The 16,964-nt window shown below is 34.5% G+C and overlaps 1 protein-coding gene across 1 annotated transcript; it reads left to right on the forward strand.

Moving 5' to 3' along the window:
* Positions 1-989: 989 nt before the first annotated feature.
* Positions 990-14,795, forward strand: LOC102579900 (CAAX prenyl protease 1 homolog). The gene is made up of 14 exons (XM_006339553.2): positions 990-1,093; positions 2,105-2,252; positions 2,378-2,462; positions 2,548-2,643; positions 4,295-4,360; positions 4,473-4,571; positions 4,804-4,917; positions 5,014-5,124; positions 6,532-6,594; positions 7,442-7,534; positions 12,988-13,101; positions 13,802-13,873; positions 14,053-14,118; positions 14,295-14,795. The coding sequence occupies exons 1-14, from the start codon at positions 1,063-1,065 to the stop codon at positions 14,409-14,411; spliced, it is 1,275 nt and encodes a 424-aa protein (XP_006339615.1). The 5' UTR covers positions 990-1,062; the 3' UTR covers positions 14,412-14,795.
* Positions 14,796-16,964: the final 2,169 nt, after the last annotated feature.

Raw genomic sequence — 16,964 nt, forward strand, 5'->3', positions numbered from 1 at the left:
GTTCTTCATTGTTCATCCCTAGCTATCACAAAAAGAAAATCAAATATAATTCTTTCATTGTTCTTGTTTGAGTTGTTGTTCGGACTTTGAAACTCCAATTTCAAAGTGTGCTGAAGTTTGCTTGAGATTGTAATTACGTGTTGAAGGATCAAGTTCATTGTTTGGAATTTGGGGTCATAGATTCACAAAATTGATTTTTAGGCTTTCAAACTTTGACCCTTTCATATGTTTTTTGGGATTTCAACTTAAATCTTCAAATATCAATCTTCAAACTAAAATATCAGTTGTTAAATGTCAATTTCCAGCTTCAATTGCAATATGCAAACAATTTTTAGTAACATTCAGTTAAATCTCTTTAATTTTTTGCACTTTGAAAACCCAACAAAAGTTAGAAATTTCTCACCAACAAGTTTTCAAATGAGTTGCTATTTTCGAGTTTCAACACAAAAAGAATGCTTCAAGAGTTCTTCAACATATTTTAACCATGAGAATTAAATTTTCAGTCTCAGATTCGATGACATCAAAACCCAAACAATGAACTCGATCATTCAACACACAACTACTATCTCAAACGAACTTCAGCGCACTTCGATATTGAAATTTCAAAATCCGAACAATAACTCGAGCAAGAACAATGAAATAACTATTTTTGATAAAAAAAATAAAAAACGGTGATAGAGACGAACAAAAGAACAATATAATTGAGAGGAATGAATTTTTGTCATGTTGGACTGCATAGGTGGACCGTCATGTCAACACATATGACAAATATAACGTTTTATGGGTATTTGTGGTCCAAAATTTAGACGACAAGGATAATTTTGATTTCAAACATAAATAAATTATATATATAAGCTATTTCGAATAATTCGAGTATAATTAATTAACAACCTCTCTTCTTTCATTTTCCCAAATCACACGGTAGGATATACCCGACCCATAGAATCAAGTCGGTGACCCATAAATCTGACCCGACCCATTAAACCGTTCTTCATAAATCACCCAAACGAAACGCTTCTGCATCACTGTACCCTTCGCTTTTCTCTCACCAGTGAGTTCGCCATGGCATTTCCTTACTTGGAAGCAGTTGTTGGTACGCCTTCATTAGTCTCTCTTCTTTTTAGGTCAAATGTTTTAGGTTCTTGATCAAACATTTGTGGATTGAATCTCTAAATCTTGAATTAAATTACTCGGGGTTTTTCTGTTGTTTTGTTTTAGAAAGAAACAAACGTGTATGTTTCTTTGGGTATCTTTAACTTAATCGGAATCTGTGAAAGTCTTGACGTGTTTTATGCATTTGTTGGGTCCGTTGATTTTTTCTTGGTCTGGAAGTTTAAAGTCTTGGGGTTCTTGATTAAGTTTTCGTAGAATCTCTTTTGAATGTGTTCCTTTTCCATTTTGAGGATAATCAATTAGCTATTATGATTCTTCATGTTTTAGTAAAGAACTTCCTACTGTGTGTCAGTGTGTGTTCTTGATTAAATAGTTGCAGTATCGACAGTACCATATCTTTTTAGGAGTTTTGGCATTCTCTATTTTGTAATTTTTGTTTTATTTTCTTGTTCTTGTAATTTATTGTTTGCACTTCTTATTTTGTTTTCTTGTACTTTTTTTTTTGTTTTGTTTGTGTAATGTTGACCTATGATCAATTTTAATGGAGAAACATGGTCATTGAGGATTCATATAGTCGGCCCAACTTATTTGGATTTTGGCAGTGGGGCATTGTTGTTGTTGAAAAGCTTTTATTGAAACACCAAAGTTATTGAATAGCCAACGGCAATCTATTAGATTGCATTAGAGTTCTGTTGAATTTGTCGATGACTGAATTAGTTTTTTTGTTAAGTGTTCGCTGAGAAACTAAATTAGAATTTAATTTATTAAGGTCTGGTTTGGTAAACTGTTCAGTTTTTGAGATGTGTTGTGTCATCTAATGTTTCTCCTCTGTAAATCGTTTGTTTTTTGTGCCACTTGGTTGTTAATTGGCTGTTTGCTCCAGAATTTATCTTGGACGACTCGATTTTTTTAGTGCCTTCTTTACATACTGTAGTATAAACCTCCCTTTTTATTGCGCTTTTGGCTTTAAGTTTGCTCTTGAATCTTTCAGGTTTCATGATATTAATGTATCTATTTGAGTCATACCTTGATGTACGGCAGCATGCTGCTCATAAATTGCCAACACTTCCCAAACCTTTGGTGGGAGTTATCAGCCAGGAAAAATTTGAGAAGTCCCGTGCTTATAGTCTAGACAAAAGGTTTCTCTCCTACTTATTTTGTCACTTGTTTTCTTTTGTACATGGGACACAATCTTACTCTTATCTGCTCTTGTTCTATTTGGTTCGGTTTTCGTTTTAACTTTTTGGTCTTTATTTTGTTTCAGTTACTTCCATTTTATCCACGAGTTTGTTACCATACTTATGGACTCTTCCATCTTGTACTTCCGGATATTGCCCTGGTTTTGGAAGGTGAATGGTTCAAGCTTTTATCTTTAGAATGTTCTCTCTTGTCACTCTGGAAATTCAATTGACTTTGTGTTTTATTTTCTGGCAGAGATCAGGAGAGTTTCTGGTATACCTTGGTCTCAATGCAGAGAATGAAATATTTCACACACTCTCATTTTTAGCAGGAGTTATGGTTTGGTCACAGGTGCATATGGATATCTTTTTGGTTCTTGTTCATAATGGTTGACATTTCTTGGAGTTTTTTGTCGTTAAAATAGTGTAGCGTCATGAAAAAGTTTATATTTAATGCACAAATCCTCAGATTCACTCCCCTTTGAGTTACAGAAGTTCTAACTTCCCTTAATGCTTCGGGTACTTTGTTGTCTGTGTAATTCCAGACTAGAGTAGTTACCACTTTATGAATTTGACCAAATCGTTCATAGTTTCTAGTCTTGAAACTTGGAAGTATAGTGTTTCTACTTAATTTGGTTGTTAGCTGCTGGTCCTTGTGAGCCGAGCTTGCGTAAAAATTTTGAACTGTGAAATGTAAATGAAATTATGCCTCTATGATGGTGTTATCCTATGTAACATGAATGCTAGCTGACAAGGTAAAGGTTGATGATTCGTGATCTGCGTTTGATTATGTAATAACTCCTTTTTTACTTATTTGAGGGGTTTTGCGTTAGTTCTTGTCAGGAAACTTGTCTGTTTCTTGTTTAGTAAGCCAGTTTGCTATAACGACATATGAACCGACCCAACCAGCAACCAGCAACCAGAGCTGTCAGCATTATATGATGAACAGGGAGCAACCTAAAAACCACTAATTTTGGTTTTGGATCTTTCAAATCATTCATGCAGGAGATCCGGACTCATTTTTTTCTAATCATTTGAGAAAAAGATTCATTCTCTTCATAAAAAATAGGAGGTATAATAAAAAAGGATTTCTTTTTCAATTCATCCGTGGCCTCATTCAGAAATTGTTTTTTATCCAATCTGCAGGAATCAATAGAAAAGGCAAATCCCTGTTAAAGTTCTTGGTGAATAATTGTTGCTTAAGCTTTCATGCATAAAGGCTTCCTATATATCCTAATGAGTTCTCTGTATAGCATTCTTTGAACTCAAGCAATGTAGTTTGGTTCACATTGGCTGAATGAACTGTAAACGATATGTGCAGTCCTGGTCTTCCTTTTTTTTTTTGTTGGATTAAAGATAGCTCCAGATCTAATTTAATTATCTTCTTTATTTCTCTTATTGTGGTGCTCTGTACGAAGAATCATGCTTAAGTAAAGGCGTCGACCTGAATTTTAGAATTCTCATGCAAATATGGTTTCAGTATACCTATGTTTTGTTTTGGCTCTTTGATATAATACACAGTTACCAATTTCAAAAAAAGGTGTCGACCTGTTTGCTGAACTCCTAGGGTGAATTTTTTTATAACTTGGTACTTTTGGTCCTGGTTCGCTTAATGTCTGACCTGACATCTTATTCATGCTTTGTACTGCAATGACCTGCAACTTTGATTGGTAGTTTTACGTTTTTGGTTTTTCAGAGATCAATGCATCTTTTTATAAGTTCCCAGTTCGTAAACAATTGTGAAATACTTCTATTTGCCTAGAGATTACTTTCTTGTGGTGAGCTTGCTATTGGTTCCTCTTCTGAAATGATACAATTAACAGGTAGAAACGTATCTCAAGAAACATGTTGTTTACTGCAGCTACTGTATTTGGTGTTTACTGTTTAGTATAGTGATGTCCTGGACCAAAGATGTCTTTAAGTATTCTGGATTGCCTCAAAACATTATGTCTGTCCTAATCTTTATAATCTGGTATCAAGCTAATTTTCAAATACTTGTACAGATCACCGATCTGCCATTTTCGTTGTATTCAACCTTTGTGATCGAGGCCCGCCATGGGTTCAACAAGGTATCATGGAAGTAATATCATTCTTTTTTCCATTATAAAGAGTTCCATCCATTTGTCGATTCTTGGTGGTTTAACATGTCCGTTTGGAATTTGAATTGTCTTCGTGATGCAGCAAACAGTGTGGTTATACTTCAGGGACATGATAAAAGGAATTGCTTTATCTATTGTGATTGGTCCCCCCATTGTGGCTGCCATTATTGTTATAGTACAGGTACTGCCGCATGCAATGAATTAAAGGATACTTTCTGTTGCAGTTATGGTAAATTCAAGATTTGAACATGCTGTAACCCTCACTTGTTCATCTCATTTGACATCAATCTGTTCTTGGATCTCCATCTCATTTACTTTTGATTGGGGTCTGTGGATGCTCCTCGCATGTGCATTTTAGAGGCTGGTCATATTGTGCATTCCACTAACAGTATAAAGCAATTCTTGATTTGCAGAAAGGAGGTCCTTACTTGGCAATTTACTTATGGGGATTTATGCTGATTTTGTCTCTTGTTATGATGACTATCTACCCAGTACTAATTGCTCCACTTTTCAACAAGTTCACTCCGGTAAGTAGTACATCAATTCTCTCTTCCCCTCAAGAAGAGGAAAAACATATTTCGCGCAGCTCCAATGTGCTGATTAGGTTTCCTTTCGATGAGTAGCTTCCACAGGGAGAGCTTAGGTTGAAGATTGAGAATCTTGCATCCTCACTCAAATTTCCCCTAAAGAAATTGTTTGTTGTTGATGGGTCCACAAGGTCAAGCCATAGCAATGTGAGTACTTTGTTTATTATAGTGATAAATGTGTAGTAGTTATACATGTATGTTGGTTGAATTTTACTTGTTGCAAATTCATGCTGCCTAGGTTTCATAGGTTGTGTGGTCCAAGATCCAAGCTGTTCTGGTAGAGTTTTAGATGATAATTTGGGTTTTTAAATTGGGCCAATTTTGTTCTGATTCCAGTTTGAAGACTTGTAATCCTCTTGGTAGTCTGTGATAGCTTTTTGCGGCACAGACAATCAGAGTTTAGATGGTTGTGTTAGAGTTTCTCCTCTAAGATCTTTTGCTTCAATATCTTAGCTTTAACTAAAGCAGGTTTGCAATAAACATCTCTTATTTGCTATATCTTTCTTTTGTACCTTCCTATTTTGTCATATATTTTGGAGATGAGGGTGTGTGTTCTGTTTTCTCTATGGTTTGTAAGAGGTTTAGTAAATGTATTCCACTTTCATCTTGAACAAATCGAATATGATAAACAGCTAAGGATGTACAGGAGCTAACTTGGCTCTGTCTGTAGATGTCTCTCTTATTTTCTGTTTTGAATTTAGTTTCATTGATAGTTAGTTATCTTTCAGCTAGAAAAGAGTGTTCAATTTCATAAAGCTAGTGTACTTGCAATGATAAACAATGGTTGAACAAGTTCTCATTTTCTTGCATTTGTCTATAGTGAATGGTAGTGAGATGATACAACCACGTCCTACAGAGAAACTATTGATAGACTATTGTACAAATTAGTTGCAAACTCATTTTGTGCTTTTTGGGGAAAAAAATACATACGAAGATTCTTTTATCAGTTTCAAAAAATACACAAAGAATTTTTCCCCTCTGCTGCCTTTTGAAGTTATTTTGCTTACACTTTCACATTTGTTGTTGGAGTCCAATATAGTTTTCTGATGCTCACTTTGATTTCATTTTCAAGTTCAATGGATACAATAATCATATACGATAGTTCTCTAGTCCTCATCCCATCTACATTAACCACATTATATTATTAGATGTGTTGTTGGCTAGGATTCTCACACAGGTGTATGTAGAAGTGTGCCTACACTTCCTGGGATTTATAGATACAAAACAGCATTTACGGCTTCAGGCTCCAGCTTGTATTGACCAACTTATTCTTACTTCATGTATAAAGCTGAGCCGTTTTATCATATTAGATTTTGGGATATTGTAGTTTCTGGTGGCAAAAGGGATATGAAAATGGGTATTGTAAATTTCTCTGCCCACTCATTTGTTGGAGTTATGTCATGTGTGACTGAAATATTGATTGTCACAGAGGGTATAATATTATCCTGATGTTTTCCTGTAGTTTCCTATTTGTCTCATCTCTTGTATACCTATTTATCTATTATCTTTTCTCTTAGTCCATGGGCTGATCTTGTATCTGCAACCATTTGCTAGGCATACATGTACGGATTCTTCAAGAACAAGCGCATTGTCCTCTATGATACACTCATCCAGCAGGTGTGGTGTCTATAAAACCTGTTTTTTCTTCTGCTCATTGCTATTAGTGATGAAGTTATGAACATTTAATCAACTTCTTGAAACTGTTTTGTTGGTAAAAGGTCGTTCCAATATGTTCTTGATTAGAGTGAAATAGCAACGATAAGGGTTGTGAGTTTTCATGTAGATGCTCTACCTTTTTACTATTGCATAAACTATAACTTTGTTGGTTCCTTCTGAGAAGGTTCACCATAACAGATGTCTGCGTGATGGAAGGAGTGTCTTTGATTCTGAGAAAAATTGAAGATGGTAAAATATGTTACTGTGATCATTTTACCAAAACCAATTTTATGTCGCATTTTGGGTGGACTGCATGCTAATGGCTGTTAGTTCATTGAAAACAATTTCTGCTATTTCACTGCTTTAGTATTGAATGTCCTCAAGGAGATATGCTAATTTACCGTATTTGAGAGTTGTGTACTCCAGCTTAAGTTGGAGTTATATCTTGAGGAATGAATGTATACTGGTCAAATGTCATTATATGTTAGGACTCTTCATTTACATTTCTAACCAATTAAAAATGATATCTATTTCTTTGAACTGATTGGGTGTTAGAAAGATGTCTTTACCAATTACCACACGTGTCATATGATAGTCACTCCTTATATGTGGTATCCTTGTAGCTAGACTCATGAAGATACATATACTATGATACATGTCGAAAATTTTGGCCAACACACTCTTTTTCTCCCCATTATTTCTTTCTTCTCCTTTTATTATTTTTCTGGCTTTTAAAAATTGATTCTCTTTAATTCCTTTTAGTTTGTATTTTGAGTGTCCTTTAATTTCACTTATTTATGCTCTGTAGTGCAAGAATGATGAGGAAATCGTTGCTGTTATTGCACACGAGCTTGGTCACTGGAAACTTAATCACACAATGTACTCCTTCATTGCTGTTCAGGTAGGCCAATTGATTCCTGAAGCCCATGCTTTCAGTTATTCATATTTCAAGTCTGTTAGCAGTTCTTTAGGGTGGGTAGGGTGCAGGAGGGATTCCCATCTCTAGCTGGCCAAGAAAGTTAATGAGGTCACTCTAGTCAATAGCAGAACCCCCGACCACCCGCCTGCTAGGTCTTACTCTTTATCGATTTTATTCTCCTTTTTTTTTAATGACCGAGAAATCCGTCCGTGACCCGCCCTTTGGACCAATCACAGCCTTCTAAACTCGTTCTCCTTTTATTATTTTTCTGGCTTTTAAAAATTGATTCTCTTTAATTCCTTTTAGTTTGTATTTTGAGTGTCCTTTAATTTCACTTATTTATGCTCTGTAGTGCAAGAATGATGAGGAAATCGTTGCTGTTATTGCACACGAGCTTGGTCACTGGAAACTTAATCACACAATGTACTCCTTCATTGCTGTTCAGGTAGGCCAATTGATTCCTGAAGCCCATGCTTTCAGTTATTCATATTTCAAGTCTGTTAGCAGTTCTTTAGGGTGGGTAGGGTGCAGGAGGGATTCCCATCTCTAGCTGGCCAAGAAAGTTAATGAGGTCACTCTAGTCAATAGCAGAACCCCCGACCACCCGCCTGCTAGGTCTTACTCTTTATCGATTTTATTCTCCTTTTTTTTTAATGACCGAGAAATCCGTCCGTGACCCGCCCTTTGGACCAATCACAACCTTCTAAACTCGGTGGATAATGGGACTGCCCCTCTTTATTCTCTTTTTTCTCGATTAAGCATATTCTGCTTCATCACATTTTATGTGATTTAATTTGTGTTCGCATGGAGACTCTCGGGGTTAGTTTGTATTACATCGTAGATTTTGGCAGAAGATTATGTAAGTATAAAAAATAAAAAAGATCCTTTTATGGAACAAGATAATGCCAAATTTTGACGAAATCATGTGAACCATCTTAGATTTTGGCAGAAGATGATGCAAAGTATAAAAAATAAAAAAAATCCTTTTATGGAAGAAGATGATGCTAAATTTTGATGAAATCATGTGAACGCCGAACGACATACCTATTATTGTGCGTAGAAGTGTGTCGAAAACTCATGCCCAGTTGTCACGGAAATGGGCTTAAGGAAATTGTCAGAGTATATTTGGAATCGTGGTGATGTTGTGTTACCTGCCCATTTATCATTTTATCTGCTGGTTGGCTTTCACCTCGTTATAATGAATGGTAACTATTGGCTGGTTTGAATTTTGGATGTGTGCTGTAATGATTCTAATGTGGTGTGGAAGTTGTTCATGGGATTTAAGCACCAGAAAGAAGTTGCATATGGAGTTTCAATAAGTTTAGTAGTTAACATTTTATTTTTTATTTTTTGTGTGGTTTGATTAGTAAAGTATGCAGGAACATTAGTTTCTAGATTAGTTGGGGTCCTTAAGACATCTTAGTTCCTTTTATATACTTTAGATTTCAAAGATGTTTGATTATCTTTTTGGGTCCCTTTTTTTAAGAAGTTGGATCTGGTAGTGACATGAAATGTTCTAAATTCTGAGAACTAGCTCACACATCTAAGGCACCAACGGGAACACTCTTTGCAATTTGCAGAACAGTAGCTCTTTAGGAAACTGAACTTAGTCTAAAATCGTTTTAGTTTTATGATTTGAATGCTAGAAGCTCTTCAGGAAACTGAACTTAGTCTAAAATCATTTTAGTTTTTTATTTGAACTTGCTAAAATCGTTTTAGTTTTATGATTTGGATGCTAGATTTTGGTAAAAAGCTGCCGTTCTTGTTTCTCACGTCGTGTGGTCGTACAAAAACTTACAATGTCATCTACCATACAAAATTATTTTTGGATAATGGTGTAAGGTATTATTCATGAAGAAAAGCACTAAGAAGCGCCACAGAGGTTTGCAAGTTGTGCAGGAGGCTGAACATGTCTAACAAGGCATTTACATCATTTACGATATACTGCCTTCACCAAAAAGATAGCAATAGAATAGGCCTATAAGTAAGGCTAAGTACATCGTCCTTTTTACCCTCAGCAATACTATAATTCCTAACCAAATTGTCCACCAAGTGTCGCTGGGATAGTGCTCCAAATGTTCTTCTGTGCTTGCTTTTAGACCTTTACGGTTCTGACTTTGTAATAACTCCAAGTGGTAGGAATCATTGTCCAATGGATTCTAAGAGTTTGTAAAAACAAAGACCATAACTGATAAGTGATAATACAGTGAAGGAATGGGTGATTCACATCCTCCGTATATTCCATTTGTCCACCATTAAATCACTCTGTTGAATGTACAATTCCTATGTGTTTTGATAGTAACCATAGGACATAATTTTACCGTGTGGAAGAGCATCCTTATGCATTTGCATTGTAAGTGATTGTATGATTTTGAAGTATAGGACCAGTGTACCTTTTCAAAAAAGTATAGGACCAGTGTAAATAATGTGGTAAGGATTATTTAAATAAAAACCGCTGAGGGTCCTGATAAGATGAAATAAAAGATCTCTCTCCCTGTGAAAGGGTGGAAAGTGAGGAAGAAAGAGATGTAGAAAACCTTAGAGATTCTCCATAGAATTAGGTCTACTGTAGCATGTGGTCCAGATGGTATCCTAATAAAGGTTTTGAGGTACTTTGGAGAGAGTGAAGTTGTATGACTAAACAAGCTTTTAAATGTTATATTAAGGAGTGAAGCCATGTCAAAAGAGTTTTGATATGTATGAACAAAAGATATATTTTAGATTGTGCGAACTATCATGGGATCAAACCTATAAGTCATACGTTGAAACTTTATGAAAGAGTGAGAATACATCGACTTAGATATAACATAAGGGTGTTAACGTGTTAGCAAACACCTATAGAATTAAGTCTACTTTATGAAAGAGTGAGAACAAATGCGAATTCCAACTTGATGGATCTATCATCTGTGTAGGTTATGTTTTTGTGAAATTTACAAGGAGAAAGGGCTATCCACGTGAACATCATTGGTCAAGTGAAACGATAGGGTGTGTCAAAGAGAAGTCATTGGATGGGTGCTTAAGAAGAAAGGAATTTATATTTTTTTTGATTGCCAATTTTAGTACTATATGTCAAAAAGGAATTTATGTCAAATATGTAAATGCTATAAAGGATTGATATACTGTGAAAGATGTGACAAATGAATGCACAGAAGTGTGAGTGGAGATGCAGAGGAGTTCTCATAACTTTGGGTTTGTACCAAGGATCAGCCTTGAACTTCTATCTATCTTGGCATGGATAAGTGAACCAAAAAATATGGGTGAAGCTTTACAGTGTATGGTATTTGCATATGATATTGTATTAATTGATGAACCTTGCAAGAGTGAACATAAAAATGGAACTATTGACAAATCACTTTAAAGTAAGAGTTTTAGGGTGAGTATTTAAAACAAGTTAAGATGCACTACTAGTTAGCCCCAATAAGAAGAATGTTAGTGAGGTGATATTAGAAGGGATTTAGTGTCTAAATGCACACAATTCAAACATTTAGGTGTCTTGGTTCACTCTTGCAGGAGGATGCCACGACATAGTAAGATGTGACACAGAGAATTGAATATTATGATTTCATTTCCATTTTTTTTTTATGTAGACTGATTGAAATGGATGAATATTACTGGAGTGCTATACAAAAGTAACCCGCCTATAAATATATAAAAAGGCATTGTTTTATAGAATCTTTATAAGACCAACATTATTGTATATCTTACTGTTGGGTATCCAAGGCCCAATGTTAACATAGCTATGCGGTTACTCTATGTTGGACATGATAAGTAGTGATCACATTTGACAGAGAATGCTAATACTAGCACACGTATCATAAATGAGGAATGATTACGTTAGATAGTTTAGTCATGTCCTAGGTAAATCCCGTATGCAGCCGTTTGTAGGAGTGATTATGTAATTTTTGAAGGTGCTAAAAGGAGCAATTAGTGAGGTAGATGTAAAATCACATGAAGGGAAGTTGTAAGAGAAGACCTACAATTTCACATAATCAATCTAGATGAGACATACGTTAAGTGTAAAATCTTATCTATGGTTACACTTATACTTGGTCGACAAAGATTTTCATTGCTGGGTTAGGAATAATGTCATGTAGGTTTAACTGTGAGATGTTGAAGATAATTTGTTAGTGTAAGGGACCTGATGTAGCAGAATGAGTGCCTTGATTTATGTAGCTAACTTAATTAATCTGGGTCTACAATGTAGTTTGATTGAACTATTGGTATGCAACTTTCTAGATGGATCCAACCCAGTTCCATGTTTTGGGGTTTTCCTTTCCTCCTCTTGCTTATTTGTCAGTTTTTCCGGTCTTCTCTGACTTTCGGAGTCAGAATTTCTTGCTTCCTCTGTGCTCCCTAATACAAGGTATCTACTTGAAAGAGCTGTACTAGTTTCTTTGTCACAATATATTTCCTTGATCAAGTTACTCCCATCGTAATCCTTGATCAGGTTCCAATCATATGATTTTGAATGCATCTGCTAAATAATGATGCTTGAACCATGACAGCCCTCTCCTTATTCGGCTTTCTCATCATCAAAGTTTTGAAATGCATATGCTGAATAATAACTTCCATAGCATGCATATGGTGAATAATTTTATTTCTCGAAGCACTATATTTTTTTCTGAGTTCCATTGGTTCCCTTTCTAACTGGCGATTTGGTTGAAGATATGAGATTCTTAATAGCTGCTTGAATGCAGTGCTGAAGAGGGCCTCAGTAAAACAAATCTGATTTGAACCCTCACTGTCATCTGTATAGTTTAGGGCTGTCACTGTCAACAATTCTTTCTTGATTCTCAATTTCGGATTGGGATCACTTGAGCATTTTTATTATAGGGCCAAGTATTTTCCAACTGCCAAACAATATGAAGTCTGATCTTTTTAGTGCTAGACTCGGTTGGACAACCACTTGTACCTGGAGGAAAGTGACCTCCTCGATATTTGGGAACCTGCCATTGCAGTGTAGTTTTAGGACTATTAACATTAGGTTTATCATATTCTGGTAAAAGATTTTGGTTTCAGTGTATACGTTGATGGTTGCCCCTGTTTTTGAGCTATTGATGGTTGACTGGGATTTGTTGGTGCCTTGGTGGAATCAAGTTGTAAGATGATGTTGCAAGTTATTGTTTATGGACTTCACTATTGTAAATCTTTTGGAAATAAAATGCTGGTAAAACTAATTGACTTTCCTCAATAGCATTCAACTGGACAGGCTACATTGCTTAGTTTCAGGTGCATGGCTTTCTGACTCTTGTTGCATGACATCTGACGTTGAGAAAGTATCTTGCTTCTCCTTTACCTGATTGGAATGCCTCGCGCATATATATGCACTTAATCATGTGGTGCATACATACGTACATATATAATTGTTGTCCTTTTAGTCTAACTTAACTTTAGATTCATGTTCATCTTTTTCTGACAGAAGTATATCCCTGCAGATTCTCACGTTCTTGCAGTTTGGAGGATACACTCTTGTGAGGAATTCAAAGGATTTGTTTCAGAGTTTTGGCTTTGATACACAACCAGTTCTCATTGGACTCATCATATTTCAGGTAACACTGGACATCTGGTCAGGAGGTGTGGCGATTAGGAAGGTTTAACTATGATAACTCAAGTCTGAAATATTGAAATCCCATTCAAGTGGGGCATCTTTTAGGTCACAATTACCAATTTAGGAGCAAATTTTCATGTAGAATTAATTGAGATTTTCAAGGTGCGCCTTCAAAAATTAGAAAGAAATGACCCCTTCTTGTTTTTGCTTCTGTTGTCTGAACTGTGAATCTCCATTTGTCGATTTCTAGCTCAGATCAAAATAATGGTCATGTTTCTGAAGAGGGAAGCTTTTGAACTTATCGGGTAGATCAATGGGACTTGCATTTACTTTTCTCAATACAACTTTTCTCTATTGTATCATAAAAAGTCAAACCAATAATCATTTTGGAAACCTCTTGTTTTACTTATATTACAAAACAGTTCATATTTTGTAGTCATGTCTTAAAGTCGTTAATAGTAAAATTGAGATTTTCATTTTGAAATGTTCTCTCACTTTAAAGTCAAATCCTGACCTAAATTGTGACTTGTACCTTAAGGTTCTTCTTCTTTGTGATAGTCAATAATTTTGTGTATGCAACCAGGTTGGTCTTCACTATTATATTGTCTGAAACACTGCAAAGAATACGAGGATTAATGTTTTTCAATTAAAAATCAATTATTCTTTTTCTAATTTATTCAATATAATGGTTATTGTTGCAGCATACTGTGATACCTCTCCAGCACCTTGTGAGCTTTGGCCTTAATCTTGTAAGCCGTGCCTTTGAGTTCCAGGTAAATTTTGGTTTAGCACTTATCTTCGATTTTGACCATTGTTTACCCCCAAAAAGCTTTTGCTTGAACTAATGTGAAGACATTGTTTACCCTGAAAAGCTTTACTTGAACTGTAATGTGAAGACATTGTTTACCCCCTAAAAGCTTTTACTTGAACTTGATGTTTTTTCTTTCTCAAGGCTGATGCATTTGCAAAGAAACTGGGTTATGCTGCACCTCTTCGAGCCGGTCTTGTGAAACTGCAGGTTAACTTTCTCTACTTTTTCTGGAACATCTCAACTTTAATATTTGGGAACAGTTTTCATCTATCATTTTCATTATAATTTATAGAACTAGAGATTATTGGAATGTGCATGTTGTCCTTTACTTTGAAGTATTTGCATGGTCCTAGATGTGTATAATCTTGTCTGGTGTCTTGCAGGAAGAGAACTTGTCAGCTATGAACACAGATCATTGGTATTCAGCCTATCATTATTCTCACCCTCCCCTCGTTGAAAGATTGGCTGCCATTGATGAATCTGATAAGAAGACGGAGTGACACATTCATGGGAGTTTCACCGTTCAATGTAGAGCTCGTTCTATACTGCACATCTGCAAGCATAGATATTATATACTTGCAACGTCATGTATGCTGATATTGTCGTGTTTTATTCACAATATAGGGCTTTAGAAGGGTGTTTGAGAGGTCGTAAGGAGAGTGGTTTTGTCATCCATGTGGTTTACATTAGTGGAAAACTTTGTCTAGGTCGAAAATTTACTCCTAACCATACTTCTGGCAATTCTAGCTTTCTGGGAGATGTAGCCACAGCTTGAAAAAACTCAGGCGGATCACACTTGTGTACTTGGTGCAACAGTTTACTGTGTGCAGCAGGATGATGAAAATGGTTTTTAATGAGCAAGCTACTTATATTAGTCTGATAAATATGCTAATGCAAGTTCACGAACTCTTCTAAAGGGTTCGATATTTTCGAGTATTGCCGTGGTAGGCAATGGTGATGTCCTAAGCTTCTCACACATTCGAAACTTTTCACATTTATAGACAAATGTGGGACACTGGAAAACAAGCTAATGAACCTAGGATGAGCATACATTATTGGTTTAATTACGGTCGGTAAGCACTTCAGCCAACTAGTTTTCAGTGAATAAAGTGTATATTTCGATCATGTTGGTAAACTAGTTAGCTGAAGTCATTGAGCTTCTTTTTATTGTTATTCTTATGGAAAGGAGCTCATTACATATCCATTGATGTTGGTACATTGCCACTATCCCAAAATTAAGCTATAATTTGATTAACTTTTTAGGTAATTAGACAATTACAACCTTATTTTAAGTACAAAGTTAGATATGCAACATCTGCACGTATCATTCTCTTGTCTTTACTAAAGTTGGATACTTAAGGAGGAAGAATGAAAGTGCTATACAATCATGTAGCTTTATGACAAACCAATAGTGATTCCAACAAAAAGGTAAAGTGTCATCATAAAGGTCAATTATTTCTTTGGAGAAAAATTCTAAAGATGGCACATTCACAACCAAAAACTAATGATAGTCTAACCATATATAAAAAAGTTTCCCTAATTCAACATCTATCAAGTGTTTTAAGTTGACAACCATTTGGCCACATCTAAATGATATATTACTTTAATGATCTTCAACTAAGAGGTGGGGTTGTCAAGACTATTATTATTAAGTACCTAGTTGTTGTTTTAAATGAGTTTTGACTCAGTTTTACTTGTCCACTATATGAAAAATAATTTTTATTTTTACTTGTCCACTTTACACTTTGTTTGGATGGTTATTACGTATTGTTTCATAATATATTATATTGTATTGTATTGCACTGTATTGAATTAAAGAATACAATGTTTTGATAGATTAATTATTTTTCGTTGTTACATAATGTCATACGTCTATAATTTGAATAATAAACCTACTAAAAAGGCAGGGTACGAGATAGAGGTACTTTGAAAAGATAGGATAAAAGATGAAATATGATAAGTAAATAATAAATAAAGAGAAATGAGAAGAAAATACCAAGTAATGACGCGATCACTCCAAATCGGTCGTTACATAAAATAGGTCTTTTTGTTGTTACCTAACGATGAATTTAAACGATATGATACAATAGAATTTAAATAACAATCAAAATAAACATTGTATTTAAATTAACAATACAATATAATAGAACGGATAACAACTATCCAAACAAGGTGTTAGCATATTAAGAAAAAAACAATTTCATTTTTTTATTTTACCCTTAATATTAATTATTCATTTCTCAAATCTTTAAAGATTATACACCAATCAATATGAATATCATAGCAAAATATGTATACTTTATTTACTATTTCTTAATAAATACACAAAGTCAGAAAAAAATTAACAGAGAAAGTAAATTATTTGAGCTGTTTGATGTCAAAATCCTACTTCCTACTTGTATCCAACCGTTGGGAAGTGGGAACCAGGCAGTAGGTTTTGTATTAATAAATAAATTGAGATATTTTAAAGTTATAACAATTCATGATATTAATATAAAATATCGTTTTAAACAATCATAATTTAGCATAATAAATCAAATAAATTAATGTTATTTTCTTCTAGTTATCAGTTAATATATCCAAAAAACAACTACTCATTTAAGAAGATATTTTTTTTTAGGTAATGCTAAATGACCAGAAAATTTGGTCAGAAATTTAAAAAATTTATAATATCTCTTTTATTTTAAAATAAACTGATTTTTTTCCATTTTTTAGTTAAAAAGTATTAAAATTAAAAGGATAAAAATATTTAAAAAGGTAAAATACCATTCTGGCCAAATTTTCTGACCAAGAGGATTTTTCCTTTTTTTTTTAAATGCATATAACTTTTTTTATTTCTCTCATATCTACCGCATTAAAATCCTACTAATCTAGATTTACGCCGTGTAGGATTCATTTAAGAAATTTTGTTTTTTAATGTATATCTTTTTTTTATTTCTCTCTCATATCCGCGTTGAAATCCAACTAATCTAGATTTACGCCGAATATGACTCATTTAAGAAAATATTTCCTATTAAAAAGATTTCACACTCAAAAGTCAAAATTCAAACCCA

Source organism: Solanum tuberosum, unplaced genomic scaffold (genome assembly GCF_000226075.1).
Source record: "Solanum tuberosum cultivar DM 1-3 516 R44 unplaced genomic scaffold, SolTub_3.0 scf00010, whole genome shotgun sequence".
Lineage (NCBI taxonomy): Eukaryota > Viridiplantae > Streptophyta > Magnoliopsida > Solanales > Solanaceae > Solanum > Solanum tuberosum.